Source organism: Nicotiana tabacum, chromosome 15, assembly GCF_000715075.1.
Source record: "Nicotiana tabacum cultivar K326 chromosome 15, ASM71507v2, whole genome shotgun sequence".
Classification (NCBI taxonomy): Eukaryota; Viridiplantae; Streptophyta; class Magnoliopsida; order Solanales; family Solanaceae; genus Nicotiana; species Nicotiana tabacum.
In genome coordinates, this window is record NC_134094.1 from 117,064,605 (window position 1) to 117,090,581 (window position 25,977).

The 25,977-nt window shown below is 37.0% G+C and overlaps 1 protein-coding gene across 1 annotated transcript; it reads left to right on the forward strand.

Annotated features, from left to right (window-relative positions):
• Window positions 1–1,407: 1,407 nt before the first annotated feature.
• LOC107797806 (uncharacterized) lies at window positions 1,408–6,227 on the forward strand. The gene is made up of 3 exons (XM_016620727.2): window positions 1,408–1,790; window positions 4,668–4,897; window positions 5,825–6,227. Exons 1-3 carry the CDS (start codon window positions 1,442–1,444, stop codon window positions 6,101–6,103), a joined length of 858 nt encoding a protein of 285 aa, XP_016476213.1. The 5' UTR covers window positions 1,408–1,441; the 3' UTR covers window positions 6,104–6,227.
• The last annotated feature ends 19,750 nt before the right edge of the window (window positions 6,228–25,977 follow it).

The window sequence follows — 25,977 nt, forward strand, 5'->3', positions numbered from 1 at the left end:
TTTTGACTACTAATATTACGTATAAAAAAAGGTTGCATTGAGGAGCCAGAGTCTCCGCTGGTTTTCTAAATTTCACTTGCTAGCTCTTATAATTGATTTTGGGCTATGAATTGTATGCCTTATTTTATGGCTACCAGTTGTCATTAGTTTTGCTATAAATGATTTTTGCTCTAATGAAAACCTAGAAAGTTTGCCAAACTTTTTGCAGTTAATAATGATTTTTTCCCTTGAACTAATTATGCCATGGCATGGATGTACATCTTGAGTAAGTGGTGTCATAATAAAATTAAATATGTATATATGTTACTAATATAAAAAGTAACATGTTCTAGACCCGAAATCGCTTGAAAAGTAAACATTAATTTGGAATTGGAGATAAAGTCTCTGGACCCATAGCTCCATACCCAGACTGTGTATTCCAAGAATAAATTATGGTAATAAATGATGTATGGCACTGAATTTTCTATCTTACTGGTCTGTCTGTCCCAATAAATTTCTGCTTCTTGATAGGTTTGTCCATATTTATCTGTTTTATCATATAAAACCAGAGATATGGAAGAGACTCACGAAGTTTAGAAAGGTTATCATAACTATTCCTTTTAATTATTTTGGGTAATATTCCTTTAAATTATAATGTAGAGATCAAAGTAATCCTTTTAATAACTGCTATCTCTACGTTACTAAATATAATGTACTCAAATTAAAAGCTTTAAACCCATGTACTCGTCTTGATGTCATTTATTTACGTGTTCTTTCACATTAAAAAAACCATTATAGGGTGAAAATCTTATTTGAAAAAAAAAACATGACAAACTTGTTGGAATCTATTAACGCATCGCACGTTACACACCCAATATGTTAATTAAAGCATCCGGAATGTGATGCAGCGGATGAGCTATTTTTTCTTTTACTAGAGATTTCGGGTTCGAGCCCTGGTTATGAAAAAATTCTTGATAGGGAACGCTTCCCCGAATGGGGCCTTACGCGATATGAATCCAGATATAGTCAGGGGTAACGAACACCAGGTAGGAAACCAAAAAAATTAAAGCATCCGACATATACAATTAAGACCGCATGACTTCGAACAACTTAAACACGTTTTATTATTTAATTTAGAAGAAAACTTTATGTCCCTATCCAATTCACTTTTCTCGAAATGTCACACGTTGATTCCAGAGGCGGATGTAGCTTAGTGGCTACGGGTTCAACTAAACCCATAACTTTTGACGCGGAATAAAAATTTGTATGTAAAAATTCATTAAAATTGCAAAAATAGTAGATATGAACCCATAACTTTAAAAATATAATGGGTTCAATGTTAAAAATCTTAAAATTGAACCCATAAAATTTAAATTCTGGATCCGTCTCTGGTTGATTCCTATAAATGTACGTTTTAGCTTAGATCCATCACATATAAACTCCTAGCAAGTCCCATAGCAATATGACAACTCAAAAGAAGAGCAATGCGGCGGACCATTTGGAGCCATGGCGGCAATTGGAAGGCAAAGTGGTTTTTGTCACCGGAGCATCGGCGGGGCTCGGCCGCGAATACTGCCTTGACCTTGCTAGGTCAGGCTGTAAAGTCGTGGCAGCCGCTCGTCGCGCCGATCGATTGAAGTCCCTTTGTGATGAGATTAATGCAATGGCTAGTTCAAATGTTGAAATTGTTAGAGCTGTAGCTGTTGAACTTAATGTTACTGCTGATGGTCCACTCATTGAAGCATCAGTACAGAAAGCTTGGGATGCTTTTGGCCACATTGATGTGCTCATTAACAATGCTGGTGTTAGAGGTACGTAGGTTACGCCTAATTTTGCCTACAAAGTGTATGTAATTTTGGTTACTAAAACACTAGTTTTGATAGGATAGAGGACTGTTACTATCAGAGACGGAGCCACGACTTTAAGTGTATGAGCTCTGAATTTTAAGACAAGGCCGTGGCCTCAAGTTAATATATAATAATAACAAGACAAAGAACAAATACCAATTTTTAATAGTATATATTCAATAAGTAACAAACCATTTAAATACAATATATTAATATAAATATTATCATACAACAGGATTCGATGACTTGTCATATTTTGTAGAATGATAAATGATTGCAGCATCAGGCACCTTTAAGTCTTCGTACTCTATATAACAAACTAAACAATCATTTAAAAAGTTATCACCAATGTTAATCATTTTTAATAAATTTCATCAACGAAAAAACTCTTTTCATCGTTGCAATAGCGACAGATAATATAAAACTTAAACAAATAAACAAGTTTCCATATCTTGTGCATATTTTTTTTTAGTAGTTCACTTCATAGGATAGTAGATGCATAGAAAAACGTTTTTGCTTTCCTTTATTTTTTCCTTATTGATATGAGTAACGTTTTTTTTTTGCTAATATATGGAGAAGGTTATCAGATGATGCAAAGTTTCATTGCCAGTTTAATGCGAACATTCTTTTCTGGCTTAAAAAAAAATATTGCAATACAAAACGATTTTTTTTAATAAAAACTATTTGTAGTCTATCATTACAAATTGAATATCTCACTATAATTTGATCTTGCGCCATAAAAAAACAAAAATAAAAAATATTGAATATTTAAATTTCTTAATATTTGTCCATTAAACTTGTGAAGCCATGTATATAAAACTATTAAAATTTATAAAAATCAGAAATGAAAGAATAAAAGTCCCTATCCTCCGATTAATATACAAATCATATTCACATGGCAATTGTGAGAAAAAAAGTAAAAGAAACGGTCTAATATTTTAGAGGAAGCATTGCCCAACAGTAAAAATATAAGATTCAACCTTTGGAATCAAAAGTTTTAAAATAAAAATAACATCTACGTAAAAATCAAAAGACAAAAGAAATGCAAACAAGAAAAAAGAAGAAGAAAGAATATCAGGGATGGTCCTGAAGAAAAACGTGGGCGGGAGAGTGGGCCTTCTTTGTTTGGAGATTTTATCTTTTTCTTCTTTGCCTTAATTAATTTTTGGTTCTTTTTCAAAAAAGAAAAGAAAAACGTCTTTAAAAAACAAAAGGGTTCAGGAATCAAATCCGCGTGTGTGGACTCAGAACCCAAAGGCCTTACCGCTGAACACAAAGCCTCATTGTCACTGGGTTCGGCGTTAAAATCTTATCTATCTTCATTGAAATTTTCAATACAAATACAAGCTCTGGGCAAAAGTCACTGGATTCACCCGAACCCACACTCATTACTATAGCTCCGCTCCCTTGTTACTATGAAGATAAAAGTCATTAAAGAAAAATAAAAGTATATTTTAAGCAATAAATTTACTCATCCGAGGATCTAAGAAAAATTAAAAGTATTTTTAAGCAATAATTATTTTGTTATATTTTCTTTTAATTTAGTATTAATGTTGTTCCTTTTGTTTCGTTTTCTTACGATCTTGTTGTTGTTATTGCTTGGTGCTATTGCTTTTCTTCTCGTCTTTCATGAGCCGATGGTCTATCGAGAACGGCCTCTCTACCTTCAAGGTGGGGAGTAAGGTAGGGGTATCAATGGTTCAGTTTGGCTGGTTATTTTATAAAATTTGTACCATACCAATTTTTTGATTATTCTCATATATATAATCAAAATTAGACTTTTCAAACCATCTCAATCATGTCGGTTTCTCTTCGGTATCGGTACGGTTTGATTAATGATAATTGTTTTAAATGTCATGTAAAAGTCACTAGTAGAAGTAGAATGCAATAACATACGCATTTTTATATGACTTAGCAAAACTCTCTAGAGAATTTACAGTTTAAAAGGTGATGAATTAAGAAAATATGAAAGATAGCTAGAGTATAGATTCATCAACTATTCTACAACATCGTAAAAGAAGCTAAGCAAATACAAAAAAAATATTAATCATACGAGTGGAAAGATATTAACCAAGTTGGGATTCAAGAATAAAATCTATAGAAGATTAATTCAAAAAGATAAATTTAAATCATACGAAAGAAAACATATTCAATACATTGTAGTTTGCTACACATAATCGCTACAATACCTTGTGTCTTGCTAGTGAATATGCTGGAAATAATTTAGTTTCAATAGAAGTAGCATAATAGGTTTGGGAATTAGGAATTTTAGTTTAATTACTTGTTGACTTGTAAAACTGTTTCATAATTCCAAGGCCCAAGAAAAAAAATTAATGCTTTAATATTTTTAAAATTAATATATAAATATATTTTTCATATTGTAAATTATTCGGTACGGTTCGATATTTTTTTCGGTTTATTTTCATAAAATAAAATCTACCCTAATTATCGGTACAGTTATAGATTTATATAAAAACTACGGTTTTATTAAAAAAAACTAAAAATCGATTCGGTAAGGTACGATTCAGTCGATTTAGTCGATTTTTAAATATCCATTGATACCCCTAGTTTTAAGCTTCCGTAGAATCTGCCCAACCCACCCCTTCCGCCCCTCCACCGAGTCATTGTTGTTATTTTTTAAGTAATAAATATCCGAGGAACTTCCTTTTTGGCATTTGTATTTGAGAGAAAATGTCAGGCTATAGTTCCTTAATTAACTTTTTAGCAAATAGTGGAAGTTATGCAAGAAAGTATAGGATATTGTCCTAAAAAGAATGATGGAATTTCTTAGGCTGCTTGACTCCATAATTTGATGAATCTACTTTTGATGTTTAATTATAGGTGGATTAAAATCAGCAGTGGATATTTCTGAGAAAGAGTGGCATAACACTTTAAGGACAAATTTGACAGGATCTTGGCTAGTTTCTAAATATGTTGGGAAACACATGCAAGCTGCAAAACGAGGAGGCTCTATTATTAATATTTCATCTATTAGTGGTATAAATAGAATATCAATGCGAGGGGGTATTGCCTATTCTTCCTCCAAGGCTGCCGTGGATACCATGACCAAGGTTATAATAATCTAATTTTGGAAACTTATGTTAACAAAGAAAAATATTTTTGTGAAAATGGTTTTAAGAAAATAAGATTTATTTATTGTATGGATAAGTCTATAATATAGAGTAGAAAAAAAATTATGATATTAAAAAAATAATAATTTAAAGAGTAAAATAGGCATTTGGCTACAAAAAGTTTGAGAAATCTAGTTGATTGACTTTTTGAGTGATATAGAAATAGTAAAGTCACTTTTCTGTTACAAACAAAAGAAACACAATCTTACTAAATAATTTCGAATAGTTTAGTGACCACATGAACTCTTTTCTGGTGCATTTTTTTTTCCGGGTGCATGTTTGGTTGCTAGAAAATATAGTAGTTTTTTGGGGAAATAACTTCCCCTCCCCTCACTTTTTAGCCTAAGTCATTTTCCCTAACATTATCTTTTAAGTGTTAGCTTTCATATATCACTATTTTAACCAATACATGAATATTATTGTTTACTTACTACTCAAAAATTTGTTCAAACACTATCTAATTTGCTATAATATTATTATTATTCTTTAGTAAATAATTTTTTTTTAAGAAAATATTTTCAGCTCTCCGATCAACCACCTAAATACATTTTCTTAAAAATGAAGTCCGTCGTACCAAAACACACCCCTAATCCTTTATTTTATGAAATGGGAAATATGAAATCATAGTAACTCTTTATGAATTTTAATTTCTCAATCGCATTTGGTTCCTTTTACTATCTCTCCCAGCTTTCTGTATTAGTATTTGTTGCTTCTAATTAATTTCTTTTAAAAAAATTATTTGTCCTAATCAAATGTTTCTTGCTTTTCTTTTCTTCAGAATCTCTATATTGACATTTTGATATATCTATACGTAAACTAAACTCGCAAAATCTAAATTGTTCTCTATATATTAATGAAAATTTGCAGGTAATGGCATATGAATTGGGAGAACATAACATAAGAGTGAATGCAATAGCTCCAGGAATTTTCAAATCGGAGATTACTGAGAAATTATTGCAAAAAGATTGGCTAAAAAATGTAGCAACAAGAAGTGTTCCACTGAAAACTTTTGGAACCACAAATCCTGCTTTAACTTCACTTGTGAGATACTTGGTCCATGACTCTTCCAATTATGTATCTGGCAACATATTTATTGTTGATTCCGGTTATACTCTTCCTGGTATCCCCATCTTTTCTTCTCTGTGAGTTATAGTCAGAGGCGAAGTCAGAATTTAAAGTTTATGAGTTCTGAATTTGTAATCGAACTCAATACGTCTTAGTTATTGAGTTTGCAAATAAATATTTATATATTTTTAATAAATTTTCTAATATAAATACAGAGTGCTACTGAGTTTGTTTGAACCCGTAAGCAATACTCTACGGCACTACCTTCGCCCCTTGTTAATTGCACTCGAAAGAAGAACAGTATATTATTGATCATCAAGAAATTAATATCTTTGTACATAGTTATCTATTATGTACTTATTCTGAAATGGAATGGCAAGGAGTAAAATATGAAGGAACTCATGAATCTCGTTTTCGAGTGATTTCCTTTATTTCACAAAATGAAAAGATATAGAGATAATCCAACATAGTAAAATCCATGTTTTTACTTCACATACTGAGTTATAGGATGCGTTCTTAACTTTTCTTGATACTTTAGGTTAAAGAGAAATCAAATATCTAGCTCTTAAGTCGTGCCCTTATGAGTTTTGAAGTTGTGGATTTAAAGGTATTGTCTAGAATAAGGGTTTAAATTACTATTCTAGCCGCCAATGCAATATTTTTTCAATTTTTAACATCATGGCTTCACAAGATGAAACTCCCTTTACTTGTAGGAATACTTCTTGAATTTGTCGATTATGTTGTGGCCCGAGTAAAGATCTTGATTCACGGCCCACATTTACAACATTTGAATAACATCAAGAAGTACAACATTAATTAATTGCTTCTAAGATAGTTACCTACTTACTCGGGCGCCAACTTTCTACAATCAAATTTAAGATAATAAAACAAGTAGTGCAACAACATGTATCCATCCAATCAACTTTTGCCAATTGACCATTGCCCTGCTCTAATAAATTGGGAAGGAAGGAATACAGGACATAAGAAGCAGTTTAGATACTTTAATATGTGGAGCCTAATACCAGAGTTCAAAACGAGAGTACAAGATGTATGGAAAACTGAGCTGACAGGTACAAAAATGTATCAACTAGTGGGAAAGCTGAATAGAACAAAGTTGTATTACAAAGGTTAAACAAGAAAAGATTCTCTGATGTAGAAGGGAAAGTAGAAATAGCATTGGCAAGCTTGATAGAGTGTCAAGCTAAGATCTAAAAGGATCCAAGGAATGCTGAATTAATCAATGAGGAAGTCAGACTGCTGCAAGAAAGTATCAAATGGAAGGCTACTAAGGAGCGGTTTTTGAGGCAAAAGAGTAAAATACAGTGGCTGAAGCAGGGTGACCAAAACACAAGATACTTTCATAATGTGATAAAAGCCAGAAGGAATGCCAACAGAATTTTTTCCATTAAGGACTCAACACGGCAGGTGCACACTGACATGGAAGGGATTTCTAATTCCTTTATAGAATTCTACAATGATCTATTGGGAGATTCTAAAAAAGAAAGACAACATGTATGCAACAATCTTGTTCGAAAAGGTCCTATTATACAACAAGAACAGAGAGATAGTATGGAAGCCCAATTCACAGAAAGAGAAGTTAAGGAGGCATTATGGTCAATAGCAGGAGATAAGTCCCCAGGGCCTGATGGCTATGGGAGCCAATTTTTCAAGGACTGCTGGTCAGTGGTGAGGCAAGACCTAGTAGAGAGTGTGCTTGAGTTCTTTGAAATGCAACAAATGCTCAAGATCATAAACAACACAGAGATAACTCTTGTGCCAAAGAGTAATCATGCAGAAAATGTGGGAGACTACAGACCTATAGCATGTTGTAACACAGTTTACAAAGTGATTTCCAAAATATTGTGCAATAGGTTAAAAGGAGTATTGCCTACAATTATTGCTGAGAACCAGAGTGCTTTTGTGGAAGGCATAAGCATAGTGCGGAACATTCTTATATGTCAAGACTTGGTGAAACTGTATAACAGGAAGAAGACCACAAGAAGCTGCCTTATCAAGATAGACTTAAGGAAAGCATACGACTCTGTGGAATGAGGCTTTGTGGAAGAGATGTTACATGCATTGAACTTTCCACCAAGATTTGTCAAATGGATTATGGTATGCATATCCAAAACTCAATACTCAATTGCATTGAATGGGGGTATCTATGGCTGTATTAAAGGGTGGAGGGGGCTGTGTCAGGGAGACCCTATATCACCTATAATCTTTGTGATATGTATGGAATATTTCACGAGAATTATGCACTGGGTGACCACTCTTGAAGGCTTTGCTTTTCACACGAAGTGCAAGAGTTTGAAGTTAAATCATTTATGCTTTGTGGATGATCTCCTAATGTTATGGAAAGGAGACTACCGGGCAATATTACTAATGCTTAAAGGATTACAAACATTCTCTAATGCTTCAGGACTAAGCACAAATGCTGGAAAATCGAACATATTTAGTGCAAACATGGATGCCTAATGTCTACCAGATATCTGTGAGTTAACAAGCTATAAGCAATGGACCTTCCCATTCAAGTACTTAGGGGTTCCTATATCATCAAGGAAACTATTAAATGGGGACTGTGAACTATTGGAGGAAAAACTGAGCACCAGAGTGCACTCATGGGGATCAAAACACTTATCATACGCAGGCAGAGTGCAATTAATCAACTCTGTGTTGATAAACATACATTCCTACTGGGCAACCATCTTTATTCTCCCAAAGAAGGTACTAAAGGACATTACGACAATCTGTAGAAACTAATTGTGGGATGGGAAAGGAGTATCTAACAGGGTGCCCTTAGTAGTCTGGGAGTCTGCAGACCAAAAAATGAAGGTGGATTGAGAATAAGAGAATGCATGGCCTGGAATGAAGCAGTGGTGGCAAAATATGTATGGCACATTGCAAGCAAAGTAGACACATTATGGGTTAAATGGGTAAATCATATATACCTGAAAGGGCAAGCTTGGTGGAACTACACTCCTCTACAGGATTGCTGCTGGTATTGGAGGAAAATATATTCCAAACGTGACACATTTGCAGCAGGGTATGTTGAGAATGGATGGAAGACTCAGACAGGAAAATATACAATAAGTAGTGGTTATAAGTGGAAAAGAGGGGAGCTGGAGCCATGGCCTTGGAGAAGATGGGTATGAAACAAAATGAACAGTCCTAAACATAGCTTTATTTGTTGGCTTGCAACGCGTAGAAAACTCTTGACAAAATAGAACACTAAGACTAGGGATAACACAAGATAGTGATTGTATGTTATGTGGTGGAAAAGCAAAATCAAGTGAACATATATTCTTTGAGTGCACATTCTCTAGGTTGTGCTTAGAAGATGTCTTCAAATGGCTTGGGATGAACATAAAAAACACATAGGTGAAAGGATTATGGCGAAGGATGGCTAGAGCAGCCAAGGAGAAATATGAAGAGCTTTTGCACATGCAGCTTTGACAATAGTCGTATACCACATTTGGAGGGCCAGAAAATAAGCAGTTTGGCTGCAGAAAGTGCCAAGACCTCAAAAGATCCTGAAACAAATTCAATATACATGTAAATACATATGCCTAGAAGTTGTACGATAAAAGAAGCGACAGAAGGGGCCAAATTAGGTAGAGAGTCTATACAAATAGCTGTTCAATAGAATAGAATCAAAATGTATAGCCAGTAATAGAGGAAGGAAGATAGAGATATAGAGAGGGAAGGGTAGGATGTGGTGTTGAGTTGATTTCCACCAAAAAAAACTTTTGCCAATTGAAACTTGAGTTTGCAAACTCAAGTTTTGAAAATTTCTCAAACAGACGCGTAAAGTCCACTAAACCCCCTAAACTAGCTAGTATTTAGGTAATAATATCTACTTTCACCGTTTGAATGGGATAGTAAACCCCCCTCTTGATCTTAAATTAACAGTTAGAAATTAGCTAAGTCATTAATTGCATGCATTTTTAAAATGTCAAAAGTAATCCTCAATTAATAGTATAAATTACAACATGTACTTTTTTCAATAATTTAAAATTTAAGCTATAATATTGTATAAGAACTAAAATTTCATGCCTCTCTTTTTTCTCCTAATTGAATATACTATTTTAAGAGCTTCAAATTGTTCTGATCCATTTTATTATTCACATTATTTTAGATATTCAAATGTTACTTCAATTATTAAATTGTGTAAAGCATTTATTCTAGGGAAAAAGTCTAAATTTACTCCATTACATTTGAATATTATCTACATCTAACCTCCATTATACTATTCGGTCAAATTTATCCCTACCGTTATACTATCCAACCAAATTTACCCCTACCATCAGCAAACTTTTAAAAATTACCCCTCAATCCATTATGTGACTCAAAATCTCCCAAATTATTTTAGTTAAGTCACTACATCTTCTTCTTTATCCACTAGTTTCAACATAGTTGGCATTTACTTGATTTCTTAATTGAAAAAAATAAGAGAAACAAATATTAAAATCATATGACGGTTAGTAAATACGTATAGTAAATTAAGTAACTTATCTAAATTCTAAAAATATTTATAACACCCCAATTTTAATGAATTCGTTGCACCAAAGTTATGGAGACTTTATGTCACGACCCGAAATCCCAATCTCAGAGTCGTAATGGCGCCTAGCATCCACTTGCTAGGCAAGCCGACGTGAGATAATTAAATAACTAATTTTAATAGTTAAAAACATAATGGTGATATACAACGAGAAATAGAAACCAGTCTAACACAATACTAATATAAGTCACGTGATAATATCTACTCCCAGAAATCCGAAGTCACAAGTGCACGAGTAACTAGAAGTCTACAAATAATGTCTGAAATAAATATAACTATTTCGACGGAAATGAACAGTAAAAGTGGGAAAAAGAAGGGGACTTCAAGGTCTGCGGACGCCAACAGATCTACCTTGAGTCTCCATCTGCAATGATCCTAACTGACGCACCTCATGCACCACGGGGATCAATACCTTTATCTGCACAAGAAGTGCAGAACTGTAGTATAAGTACAACCGACCCAATATACTCCGTAAGTGTCGAGCCTAACCTCGACGAGGTAGTTTGTGTGTATTTAAGGTGGAATTTTGGAGTTTGAGGCTAGGGATTTGGAGAGTTGAATTTGGGGATTTGGGTGGCGATTTGGTGTCGGATTTTGGCAAATTTGGTATGGTTGGATTCGTGGTTGAATGTACTCTGTCACCTAGTGTTTTCTTATGGAATTAATTCCTTTAGCTCGTGTTGATTGTATCGAACTATTTGTGGCTAGATTCAGGGCATTTGGAGGCTGATTCGCGAGGCAAGGGCGTGTTGGAGTAGGGAATTGCATGGGTTGAGGTAAGTTACATTTCTAAATTTGGTTTTGAGTGTATGAAACCCCGTAATATTTGTCATGTGATTGGTTTTGGAGGTGATGCACATGCTAGAAGACGGGTGTGTGGACGTGCACCGTAGGAATTATGACTTAGTCAGATCCATGGAAATGTAGTTGAATAATCTTTTGTTATCTGTAGATTCTCCATGTAGTAGAGAAATCGAAACACAGATCATGTTTAGATTATGTGTTGGCACTGTAGGGACCCACATAGGTCGTGTACATGTTAAATTATCTGCTAAATTATTTTTTTGTACTTAGTCATGATTTTACTTGCATATTACATCTCAGTATCTATTGTTAAATACTGATACATCATATCAATGTTGTTTGGGATGATTATCATGATTACTGAGAGCCCGAGAGACTGGAGAGGTTGATGATTGAGTGAGGCTGAGGGCCCGATTTTTGTGAGGATATTATGGGATCGGGCTGCATGTCGTGTCATGTTTTATTGATTTGTGCCATGATTGGCTTGTTATAGCTCTTGGGCTAAAGGAGCCCCTCCAGAGTCTGGACACCCACATTGAGTGCAGTGGTTTTATATTGAGGGATAGATCATCCCTAGGCATGGATCTTGCTTGAATCTTTTATATTTAGGGATGGATTTTCCCTGGGCTAGATTAGCCTTATATATTATTGAGTGATTGATTGTCAGTCGATACATATATATTTGGGATGGATCTTCCCTAGGCTGGATTGGCCATATACAGTACTGCGTGATTGAGTATTCTGTAAATGTGAGTGCACGAAGCTTCTAGTATGGTGCATTACATACAACATGTACATTGGCATGTAGATTTAGAGAGGTCGTATTCCTCATATCATTCAGAATTGATCTATCTTACTTGCGTTGAGTTTAACCGTTGAACTTGAAAGCATGCCTATCTTTCTATGTTGAAATTTCTATAATTGAATTATATCCGTGAGGCTCGTCACTACTTTCACTCCATTATTTAGTCTTGTTACTTACTGAGTTGGTTGTACTAATGCTACACCCTGCACTTCGTGTGCTGATCTGGGTGCTTCTGGTCACATTGGGTGTTGTTTTCTTTGCGTAGTTTGATCGTTGGAGATTCCAAGGTAGCTGTCGGGCGTTCGCGGATCTTGTCTCTCCTTCCCTATTTTTCCGATTTATGTACTTAGTTTTATCTTTTATAGATAGTATTTCCATACTTGTCTTGTATAGATACTCATGTACTCCGTGACAACCCAATGTTGGGAATTACTGCATAGGGTTTTGGCTTTCTATCCTATTTTTGAGAGTGTGATGATTTAAACCTATGTTATTCTTATTTTTCATTTAAAAGTGTTGGAAGTATTTTGAAGTGTCGGCCTTCCTAGTACCACGTTAGGCGCCATCACGACATGCTAGTTTTGGGTCGTGACATATAGCAACTATGACATGTATGAAATCACGAAGTAACCAAGTAAATCACCAACCGGTAAATTAGTTAAACCAATGATATAAAAATGTCACTACATCACCCTTCGTGCTTTTACTCTCATCCTCACTATGCAACAATGAATAAATGAGATGAATGGCACAACATCACTCTTCGTGCTTTTACTCTCCTTTTCACCATGTAATAATGAATAAATAAGATAAATGACACGGCATCACCCTTCATGATTTCACTCTCATCCTCACCATGTAATAATAACAATAATATAAATGTAATGGCACGATATCACCCTTCATGCTTTTACTCTCTTTCTCACCATGGAATGATGATAATATGAATTCGAGTAATAAATAATGCAGAGAATATACTTAACGTCAAATATGATGCCAAGATACCAAACTTTAACTTCCCAAAATATTCAACAACTATGAAATAAGCAATAATTACAAAACGAGTAACCAAGAAGTAATAACCTAACATAAGCATGGATATCGTAATTTATAACGCAATAAAACACAAAGAAACAGGTTACATCCGCACGCTTTAACCCAATAACAATGTATAAGTACTCGTCACCTCACATATACGTAGTTCCCACACATAAAACACGTAGCAGATAGACTAATCCCTCAAGTCAAGGTTAACTACGATACTTACCTCGCTCTGCATTCAAATCAAAGCTCAACCGGGGCTTTGTCTCTAGAATTAGCCTCCAAACCAATTAAATCTAACCAAATATAGTTCAAACAATTCAAAATAAGTTTTAGAAACTTAGGAATTCATTAAATTTTAAAATTACTAGTTTTCAACAAATCACGATAAATCAAGTTAGGGACTTCCGAATTCAGTTACAGGCATACACCCAAGTCCCAAATCGCTATACGGACCCATCGGCCCGTTTACACAAAATGTTGACCATAGTAAACTCAAATCATTTTCAAGGATAAAATTCACATTTATTTATTTTTTCACACAAAACCTTTCCAGAAAAAGACACGGACTGCGCATCCAAATCGAGGAATGGTAAATGGAGTTATTCGAGGTCTCAAAACAAAGAAATAAAGGCTAAAACTTGAAATAACCTATCGGGTCATCACATTCTCCACCTCTAAAAAAAATGTTCATCCTCGAACGGACATAAAAATGTACCTGGACTGGTGAAAAGGTATAGGTATCTACTCTGCATGTCAGACTCGGACTCCCACGTGGGTACCTCGATCGGCTGACCTCTCCAATGTACTCGAACTGAAGGATAACTCTTAGACCTCAACTATCGGACATGCCGGGCTAGAATAGCCACCGGCTCCTCCTCACAAGTCAAATCCTTGTCCAATTGGATGGAGCTGAAATCTAACACATGGGACGGATCACCGTGATACTTTCGGAGTTTGGAGACATAGAACACCGGGTGAACTACTGATAATCTAGATGATAGTGCAAGCTTGTAGGCCACCTTACCAACCCTATCAAGATTCTCAAAGGGTTGATACACCAAGGGCTCAACTTGCCCTTCTTCTTGAACCTCATAACACCCTTCATGGGTGAAACTAGAAGCAAAACCCTCTCTCCAACCATGAATGAAACATCACAAACCCTATAATCGGCATAACTATGTATCCTAGACTGAGCTGTGCAAAGTTGGTCCTGAATCATCTTGACCTTTTCCAAGGCATCTTGAACCAAATCGGTACCCAACAACCGAGCCTCTCCCGACTCAAACCAACCAACTGATGAATGACACCACTTCCTGTATTATGCCTCATAGGGAGCCATCTCAATACTCAATTGGTAGCTGTTGTTGGAGGAAAACTCTGCAAGCGGCAAGAACTGATCCCAAGAACCCCCAAAATCCATAACACATGTGTGAAGCATATCTTCTAATATCTGTATGGTGCGCTCAGACTGACTGTCTGTATGGGGGTGGAATTTTTACTCAACTCAACCCATGTGCCTATTTCACGCCGTATGGTCCTCCAGCAGTGCGATGTGAACTGCGTACCTAGATCAGAAATGATGGACACCAGCACACCGTGAAGACGAATAATCTCATAGATATAGATCTCAGCCAGCCTCTCTGAAGAATAGGTAATTACTATTTGAATGAAATGTGTTGACTTTGTCAACCTGTCCACAAAACCCATACTGCATCAAATTTCTTCAATGTCCATGTGAGCCCAACAACAAAATCCATGGTAGTACGCTCCCACTTCCACTCGGGAATCTCAAACTTTTTAAGCAAACTGCCAGGCCTATGATGATCGTACTTTACTTGCTGACAATTCAATCACCGAGCCACATATGTTACTATATCCTTCTTAATTCTTCTCCACCATGGGCCTCCTCAAGAATCAACTCACGAAGCCCGTCCACATTGGGCATGCAAATCTGACCCTGCATCCGCAACACCCCATCATCTCCAATAGTAACCTACTTGGAACCACCGTGCCGCACCGTTTCCTTAAGGACAAGCAAATAGGGGTCATCATACTGACACTCTCTGATGTGCTCAAACAAAGAAGACCGAGAGATCGTGCAAGCTAGAATACGACTGGGCTCCGAAATATCTAACCTCACGAACTGTTTGGCTAAGGCCTGAACATCTTATGATAGTGGTCTCTCACCAACCGTAATATATGCAAGGCTATTCATACTCATAACCTTTCTATTCAAGGCATCAACCACCACATTGGCCTTCCCGGGATGATACAAAACGGTGATATCATAATCTTTCAACAACTCCAACCACCTTATTTGCCTCAAGTTGAGATCCTTTTGCTCGAACAAATACTGGAGACTCCGATGATCCGTGAACACCTCACACGACACGCTGTAGAGGTAGTGCCTCCAAATCTTCAGTGCATGAATAATGGCTTCCAAATCTAGGTCATGAATAAGGTAGTCCTTCTCATGAACCTTCAACTGTCGTGACGCGTAAGCGATCACCCTGCCATCCCGCATCAATACTGCACCGAGCCCAATACGTGATGCATCACAATACACCATGTAGGATCCTAAACCTATGGGTAACACCAACACTGGAGCCGTAGTCAAAGCAGTATTGAGCTTATAAAATCTCAATTCACACTCATCGGACCACCTGAATAAAGCAACCTTTTAGGTCAATCTAGTCAATGGGGTTTCTATAAATGAGAATCCCTCCACGAACCGACGATAATAACCCGCCAAACCCAGGAAATGCCAAATCTCTATAGCTGAAGTAGGTCTAGGACAGTTTTGAACCGCCTCAATCATCTTAGGATCCACTTTAATGCCCTCGGCTGCTACAACATGCCCTAAAAAGGCAACCGAGTCCTACCAAAACCCACACTTTGAAAACTTGGCATATAAGTGAATATCTCTTAGAGTCTGAAGTACATTGCGAAGATGTTGCTCATGCTCATCTCAAATGTGGGAGTAGATCAAGATATCATCAATGAAAACAATCACAAAAGAAGCCTAATAGGGCTTAAATACCCGATTCATCAAGTCCATAAATGTTGTTGGGGGCATTTGTCAACCCAAATGACATCACTAGGAACTCAAAATGCCCATACCGAGTCTGAAAAGCTGTCTTAGGGACAACCGATGGCCTGATCTTCAACTGATGGTAACCATACCTCAAATCAATCTTCAAAAACACTTTGGCACCTTGAAGCTGATCAAATAGGTCATCAATCCTCGTCAATGTGTACTTATTCTTGATAGTGACTTTGTTCGACTGTCGATAGTCTATACACATCCTCATTAAACCATACTTATTCTTCACAAATAATACGGGCACACCCCAAGGCGAGACTCTAGGTCTAGTTAATCCCTTATCAACCAAATCTTGTGACTGCCCCTTCAGTTCCTCCAACTCAGGCATGGCCATACGGTATGGTGGAATAGAAATGGACTGAGTGCCCAGAGCCAAGTCAATACAAAAGTTAATATCTCTGTCGGGTGGCATCCCCGATATATATGTAGGAAACACCTTTGAAAACTCACGTACAACTGGTACCGAATCTATGGAAGGAACCTCCGCACTAGAATCAAGAATATAGGCCAAATAAGCTAAACATCCCTTCCTGACCATACGCTGAGCCTTCACGTAAGAAATAACCCTGCTGGTAGAATGACCAGGAGTCCCTTCCACTCTAATCGAGGCAAACTTGGTAAAGACTAAGGTTACCGTCTTGGAGTGACAATCTAATATAGAATGATAAGGTGACAGCCAATCCATACCCAGAATGACATCAAAATCAACCATATCGAGAAGTAGAAGATCTACACGAGTCTCAAGACTCCCAATGATGACCGCACATGAACGATAAACACGATCTACAAAAATAGCATCTCCCAATGGTGGGGACACATACACAAAAGCACTCAAAGAATCACGAGGCACAACCAAATATGAGAGCAAAGTAGAAGGACACATAAGAATACTTAGATCCTGGATCAAATATAACTGAAGCATCTCTATGGAAAACTGGAACAATACCTATGATCACGATATCGGATGACTCGGCCTCAAGCCTAGCTGGAAAAGCATAAAAATGGGGCTGGGCCCCACCACTCCGACCTCCGTCCCTCGGATGGCCTCTAACTAGCTAGCCTCTACGTCTAACGGCCTGACCTCTACCTCTAGTGGCCTAACCGCTACCTTTGGCAGCCTAACCCCCACCTCTAGTTGGATGAGTGGGCGGTGAAGCAACTGGTGCCGAAACCACGACACGAGAACCCTGTTGATGCATGTCGCCCTGTGATCCGGGGAAAAATTTAGAAAGGTGCCTCGTATCTCCACAAGTATATCAAGCCCTCGAATAACCATAGTGATAGCTCTAAATCGGAGGTGCACTAATAGGAGCTGATGGTGCATTGTAGGCTAGCTGCCCAGGATGAGATGCATAAGAACTACGACTACCTGAAGCACCATGGGATGCCTGAAGCAATGGCTGAAATGACCTGGGAGGATGACCTCTACCAAAAATACCCCTACCTCTAGACGAGGCACCAATTAAGCCATCGAAATGACGAGACCTCTTATTAGATACCGGCCCCCTCTTAGGACCAGGAACCATCTCGATCCGTCTAGCAATATTTACGGCCCTCTAAAAAGAAATATCATCTCCAGTCTCCTTAGCCATCTGTAGCCTGATACTGAAAGTGAGCCCATCAATGAATATCCTCACTCTCTCCCTCTTAGTAAGGGGCAAGATATTGGCGTGGCGAGCTAGGTCCACAAATCGAGTCTCATACTAGGTAACACTCATGCTACCCTGCTAAAGGCACTCAAACTGCCTGCTGTACTCCTCTTTCAGAGTTAAAGGAATGAACTTCTTTAGAAATATATATGAAAACTGATCCTAGGTAAGTGAAGGTGAACCAGTTGGTCTAGTCAACACATAATCTCTCCACCATCTCTTGGCAGAACCGGTCATCTGGAACCTTGTAAAATCGACCCCATTAGTCTCAACAATATCTATGTTATGCAACACCTCGTGGAAACGGTCCAAGTAATCTTGTGGGTCCTCAGGAGGTGCACCACCAAAATTAATAGGCAAGATCTAGGTAAACTTATCCAGCCTGAACAAGGATTTAGAAGACATAGCGGGCCTATCCCCGGCCTGTGCTACAACAACCTGCTAAACCACCGCAACTGGCTGGGCCGCTGGAGTCTGATATAGGGGAGCCACCTACTCCAGGGTATGAGTAGCGGGAGTCTGTGTTCCACCCCCAGCATGGGAGACGGCTGGTGCCACCGAAAATGCACCTATCTGGACCACACTCTCCATAAGGCCCGCTAAGCGGACTAGAGCGTCCTGGATCACTAGAGTGCAATGATCCTAGTTGACGCAGCTCACGCACCGCGGGGAACAATTTCTGTATCCACACACGAAGTACATAAGTGTAGTATGAGTACAATCGACCCAACATACTCCGTAATCGTCGAGCCTAACCTCGACAAGGTAGTAACGAGGCTATGACAGGACACCTACATAAATAAACCTGTACTAGTATATATAAAGTAGAAGTAATAACAGAGAATAGTAACGTACAAATTGGGAGGGGATATGCAAGAAGGGGAGAAATATAGCAACTATGACATGCATGAAATCATGAAGTAACCACGTAAATCACCAACCAGAAAATCAGTTAAACCAATGATATGAAAACGGCACGACATTACGCTTCGTGCTTTTACTCTCATCCTCACCATGAAATGATGATATAAGTAGAATGTAATGGCACGACATCACCCATCGTGCTTTTACTCTTATTCCCACTATGCAACAATAAATAAATGAGATGAATGGCACAACATCACCCTTCATGCTTTTACTCTCTTCCTTACAATGTAATAATGAATAAATCACATGACATCACCCTTCTTGCTTTCACTCTCGTCCTCACCATAATAATAATAATAATAATAATAATAATAATAATAATATAAATGCAACGACACGACATCACCCGACATCACCCTTCATGCTTTTATTCTCTTCCACCATGAAATTATGATAATATGAATTCGAGTAATAAATAATGCGGAGAATATACTTAACGTCAAATATGATGCAAAGATATCAAACTTCAACTTCCCAAATTATTCAACCATTATTAAATAAGCAATAATTAGAAAACGAGTAATCAAGAAGTAATAACCTTACCTAAGCATGGATATCATAATTTACAACGCAATAAAACACAAAGAAACAAGTTATACCAGCATGCTTTAACCCAATAACAATGTATAAGTACTCGTCACCTCACATATATGTTGTTCCCACACATAAAACACAGAGAAAATAGACTAACAAGTCCTAATCCCTCAAGTCAAAGTTAACCATGATATTTAACTCGCTCCGCAATCAAATCAAAGCTCAATCAGGGCTTTGCCTTTGGAATTGGCCTCCAAACAAATTAAATATAACCAAATATAGTTCAAACAATTCAAAATAAGCTTTAGAAACTACCCATGGGTGAAAAAGATTCAATCTTTAATGATTTTGAAAAAGGTCAACAAACGTCAACCCCGAGCCCGCTTGGTCAAAACCTGAGATTTAGACCAAAACCCAATTAACCATTCACCCTGAGCACGATTATGTGATTAGTTTCAAAATCCGGCCTCAATTTGAGGTCTAAATCTTAATTTCTCAAAATCTCCAATTTTTACCTAAATCCCTAACTTCTACCATAAAAAGCATATATTAAAGATTAGAAATCAATGGGTGTTGATGAAAATGGAAGAAAATGACTTAAAATCTACTAACCTATAAAGTAGGATAAAATTTCTCTTCAAAATCGCCTTTAGGTCAAGCTCAAACTTGAAAATGGTGAAAAATAGGATAAATCCCAACTGTGGAACCTTTTAATCACTGGGCATTTGGCCTTCTTCGCGTTCGCGAAGGGCCTGACGCGATCGCGAAGAGCAGCGGCCCTAGTGGCCAACATGCTCGCAATGGCCTATCCCTCCTGGCCGCCGCATAGTTCATACCCTACCTCCCCAGATCCTCACCTAACCCATCGTGTTCGCTCGTGTGTGATCCTCCTCCCTCCGATGCTTGGTGTTCGCGACCGCTTCTCCGCCTTCGCGTAGAAGAAAAACCACCCTATCCCAAGTTACTCTTTGCGATCGCGGGAGTATTTTTGCGATCACAAAGAACAAAACACCATACATTAGCAACAGTGAAAAACCAGCAACCTCCTAAGTCCAAAATGGTCTGTAGCCTATCCAAAACTCACCTCCAAACTAAACATGCAAACACGTGTAATAACATCATAAACACTCGCTCACGCAGTCAAAACACCAAAATAATACTTAAAACTACGAATCGGACAACAAAATATATGAAGTTTTCAATGAAACTTAAGAAATTTCAAATCACGTCAAATCAACTCTGTTTTGCACCAAATTTTGCAGACAAGTCATAAATAGCGAAATGAACCTATACCAAATTTCGAACCGAAATCCGAACCCGGTAGTAATGAAGTCAACCTACGGTCAAACTTAGGGATTCTTTAAACCTTTAAATTACTAGTTTTCAACAAATCACGATAAATCACGTTAGGGACTTCCGAATAGAATTTCGGGCGTACGCCCAAGTTCCAAATAACGATACGGACCCAAAGGGACTATCAAGGACTATCAAAATACTAATTTAGGCCCGTTTACCCAAAATGTTGACCTTTGTCAACTCAAATTATTTTAAGGCTAAAATTCACATTTTCTTCTTTTTTTTTCACATAAAAGTTTTTCGAAAAAGATACGGACTGCGCACACAAATCGAGGATAGATAAACAAAGTTATTCAAGGTCTCGGAACACAGAAATAAAGGATAAAACTCAGAATGACCTATCGGGTCATCACACTTTACAAGTACTAGTGATAGAAGTTGAAGTTCCTTGGAGACTTTGCATTGTCGAATTCAACTTTGCTTTAATCCCTACGCATTGTGCACTCTTAAGTTAGTCGACCGAAATTTTCTAACTAGATAAGTACAAAATATATTCGAATATACATGTACATACATGATGAGCAGCCGTATATAATACATAACAAATAGACCCACTGAATTGTGCGATGTGTATATCGTTGAAAAATTATAAAAAATCTAAACCAATTCCAAACCCATTATCACAAGAAGAGAAGTGGGTGCAGTGGTAATTAAAAATATCCACAAATAATTTGCCTAGTTTAATACTTTTAACATTCACATTAATAGTAATTTCAAAAAATAGTAGATCAAGAAAAAAAATAAGTGATTTAAATGAAAGACATTTGGGAGATTTTGGGTAACCTAATAGACATAGGGGTAATTTTTAAAAGTTTGATGATGGTAGGGGTAAATTTAGCCGGATAGTATAACGGTAGGGACAAATTTAGTCGAATAGTATAACATAGGTTAAATATAGACAATATCCGAATGTGGAGGGGGTAAATTTGGCCTATTTCCCTTTATTCTATTAGTTTTATTTTAAAATAAAAACAGTGACCTTCAATTATTATGGACTATTGTATGTTTTTGAGATGAGGAAATAATACATTATTTGCTCTTGCATAAAGCAAACAATTCTTTTGAATTAATATTTTCAGGTAATTTTCAAAATTTTAAAATATTATATCACTTACCATAATAGGTCCCATGAAGCAAGATTATATTTTGAAAACAAGAAAATACTAAAAGGGAAAAAAGATAGGTATGAACAATTAATTTGTATACACAATATTGCTAAAAGTTTGATTACTTAAATACAAAATACATAAGTTACCCCCCTAAACTATGGACCAAATTTCTGTTGTACACTTTTTGCCGACAATTATCTTACATACTCAATTTTTTTAAAATGTAGCTGAGACACACCAATGGTAGTTGTTTTACATAAAAAAGAGGCGAGTGAACGTAATATTTTTGGGTCTAAACCATTATCTAGATGCCACATTTTCAGCCTTTTTATTTTTTATTTTTTGAGTTATTTCTTGGTTTTACTATTTTTAATTATTATATCTCCAAATACTTTGGTCCCTATTCCACACAATAATCAGTCGAATTCTAACAGAAAATAATCATAGCCGTAGCTTTAATATAGATACAATAACTGTGAAAAATAACTCCAAACATGAATCCATCATCAAGAAAGAAAGAGGCCAATATACAATAAAATAGGACCGTTTGTAACATTCCGGAAAATTTCAAAGTGTTTTAAGACCATTAAGAAGATCGACATGTGCTAATTATATTAATTCGGGTATAACTATTGCCAATAATATGAAGGATATCAATTGATCATGATAATATATGTATGAGGTGCATTAAGAATGGTTTATGGTCTAAGAATAGTCCTAAGGCTACATCAAGTTGAAAACTATATAATGGACTAAAGTTTCAAATGAGTTTGCTCAAAGATTAACTTCAAACGGGAACAACTTCCAATGTATGAAGTGTTATGTGGTATAGAACCATTCAAATTAAAGGTCTATGAGTCTAGTTTATAATTCTTTAAACCATTTGTAATTTGTATATTCCTACAAGAAGTTATAAGCTTTTTATTAAAGGGCATCACAACAGCCACGTAGCGTAGCTACGCTGCCTTGTGCGTGATAAGTGTGGATTTTAACCACTTATTAGTACCTTGTTGCTTAGTTTTAGTTTGAAAGTGTTGATTTATATTCCCAAAACTAAAGAAAGTGGTGCAAATTGCAGGAATGCTAGAGAATTGAACTTTAATGAAGAAATCTAACTCAAAAAGGAGTGTTCCGACTCATAAGGCAAGAAGGAGCAGAACAGACCAAAAGTGCGGTCCGCAAATATATTTTTGCGGCCGCAGAAGAAAGTGCGGACCACAAAATTCTCTATACGGCCACAGATCTAGTATTGCAGATCAGAAGTTGATTGAAGAAAAGCTCGTACCGCACACAATTTGTGCGGCCGCAAAACATTGTCGCACTGGCAAAAATTCAAAAAGTTCAAAGAGTGTGCAAAACGACCAAGAGTGAAGCCTTGATAGAAGTGCGGACCACACATGGAATTGTGCGGCCGCAAAAGCTGAAGTGCAGCCGCCGATAAAATTGTGTGGCTGTAGAATCACTTAACCCGTAAACTCGAGCAAAGGTGCGGCCGCAGAACCTCTGGAAGTCATTTTTGTCAGCGAATTTTGGGCCACTATAAATAGATGAGAATCACCTTTTTCAGTCAAGATTGGTAGTTGTTTGCATAGTAGTCCCTGTAGTTTACCACTTTTGGTAATTTGTGACGAATTTGGGTTAACACTACACTAGTTTGTCATTTTAATTTTTTATTATGGATTTAATTAGGGTTTCTTCTTTATTTTCTTCTTTATTTTCTTCTATTTTCATTATGAGTAGCTAGATATTTTTTAGGGTTGTGACTCAACCCTAGTACGTAAACCTTATGGGTAATTAATATAATACTTGTTTATAATTGAGTGTTTGTTATTTAACCTTGTTCATACTTTGATTTTAGAATTAATTGTTGTAAATATTGATTTATGCCTTTTTGACTTGGTCTTTACTTAAGAAAGAGGGACATAGTCTAGGAAAATATGGCTAACAGGAAATTGGGCTAGTTAAGGTTTTGACTAGCATAATTAAAGGGTTTGAACTATAGATAGGATAAACCAGACTTGAGCTCATATGAACTATTTGGCTTGATACCCATTTGGGCTTGAGAAAGCCAAATTGATCAAAATCACTCTAGGACCGAGAGGTATTGAGTGGGTAACTTAGATTTGAGAGCTATAATACACCCCAATCACTTAAACAAGTATTAACGTAATTAACCCATTAGGCTAACACCTCGGCGAAGGTCACAACCCTAGTCCTTTTACCCATTTGAAAACAACCAAAAATAGTTAATCAATCTCTTGTTTCATTTCTATAGTTAATCATTGTTAGTATAGATTGTAGAAGTAATTTGTAAAACCATCTTGTTTGGAAGCATATTTAAGCTATTTCTTATACACTCATCAAGTGTACCCTCTAACACCCACATTTAGCTCCCTGCAGAATCATCCCCGACTCATAGTTGGTTACTATTATTCCAACAACCTCTTCCACTCATTGTTTAGTGTGGATTGGGTGTGGACCAATTTTTGGCGTCGTTGCCACGCAGTTATAACGGTGTTAGCTATATATTTGAGTGTATTTTTGGAATATATTTTTTCCCTTCCGTGTTACTAACTTGTTTAAGAAATCAAGGTACAAACATGGCAAACAATGAGCCCGAAAATATGCCTTTGGGAGACTTTGATGGTGAGGAGGAACAACTAGATAAGGTACCTCAAGTGCTACAAGCTAATCAATGATGCCGGGTACCACAAGACAACGTGCCCGTTTCACCCTCACCTCCACCACATCCACCACATCCACTACAAGCGGCTCAACACCGGGTATTACCGAATGAAGGTTATGTTAGTGTAATAGTCTCTCCTTGTATTAGGGCGGGCAACTTTCAAATCATCAACGTGATGCTCACTTTACTTGAGCAACAGGGTTTCTTAATCGGGGCAACAACCAAAAATGCTTACAAATATTTGAAGGGCTTTGTGGATACATGTTGGGGGAACTAGCAAACTAATGTTTTCGAGAATGCATTGAGGCTAAGGATTTTTCCTTTCTCTCTATGGGGGAAAGCTTTAGATTGGTTGAAACGTTTGTCGAATCAATCAATACATACTTGGGATGAGTTGGCGGCCAAGTTCAATGCTATGTTTTTCTCTCCCGGGAACATGGCTACCCTTCAGGATGAGATCTTAGCATTCAAACAAGAACCGAATGAGCCACTATACGAAATTTGGGAGCGCTATAGAACAATGGTTAAGGAATGTCCCAACAATGATATGATAGAAAAAATGTTGCAACAAACCTTCTATCGTGGAATTAACGTAACCAACCAATGTGTAGTGAATCATCTAGCCGGTGAGAACTTCATGACTATGCTTTATGCGGAGGTGTGTGACATTCTAGATGAGATAGCGGAGACGTCATCGTCTTGGTAATCCCCAGCCAATGTCCCACAAGGTGATCCGAATATGATCCATCTCCATAAAGATTTGCAAGACCATGAGCAAGCCATTACTGAATTGACCATAACCATGACTCAACTAGAAAAGGCCCAACTCAATCAAGTGCAAGCTCCTAAGCAAGTTCATGGTGTGTAGGGAGTTAATGTTTTGGTGAACAAGAAGAAGACCAAGGGTCCACAAATGCAAATCCGAATGGAGAACTATGTGCAAGATGATGACGGTTTTGATCAAGAAGATTATTATAATGAGCAAGAGGAGGAAGTTCAATATGTGAACAATTTTCAAGGACAAAGAAACAACTTCCATGACCTAAACCAACAACAATGGCGACCACAAAATAACCATGGAAATTTGAGTTCTAATAATCTAGGGAATTAGCATAATAACAACAATCAAGGAAATTGGAGTGGGAACAACCAAGGAAATTGGGGAGGCAACAATCAAGGCAACTGGGGGTCGGGTTTTCAAAGGCCCCCAATGTATCAACAACCGAGCAACCCACCTCTTTATCCTTCCCATGGTTCAAGTTCTTTAAACAATGAGATGGGACGTATTGAGAACATGTTCAAGAAAATGATTGAAAAAATGCCGATTCAGATGCCCAACTTGCCTCACACAACACATCAATCCAAAATTTAGAAGTT

Coding starts and splice junctions, on each gene's coding strand:
- LOC107797806 (XM_016620727.2), top strand. CDS start 1,442: ATGACAACTCAAAAGAAGAGCAATGCGGCGGACCATTTGGAGCCATGG. Junction 1,791..4,667: donor TAACAATGCTGGTGTTAGAG/GTACGTAGGTTA, acceptor GTTTAATTATAG/GTGGATTAAAATCAGCAGTG. Junction 4,898..5,824: donor CCGTGGATACCATGACCAAG/GTTATAATAATC, acceptor GAAAATTTGCAG/GTAATGGCATATGAATTGGG.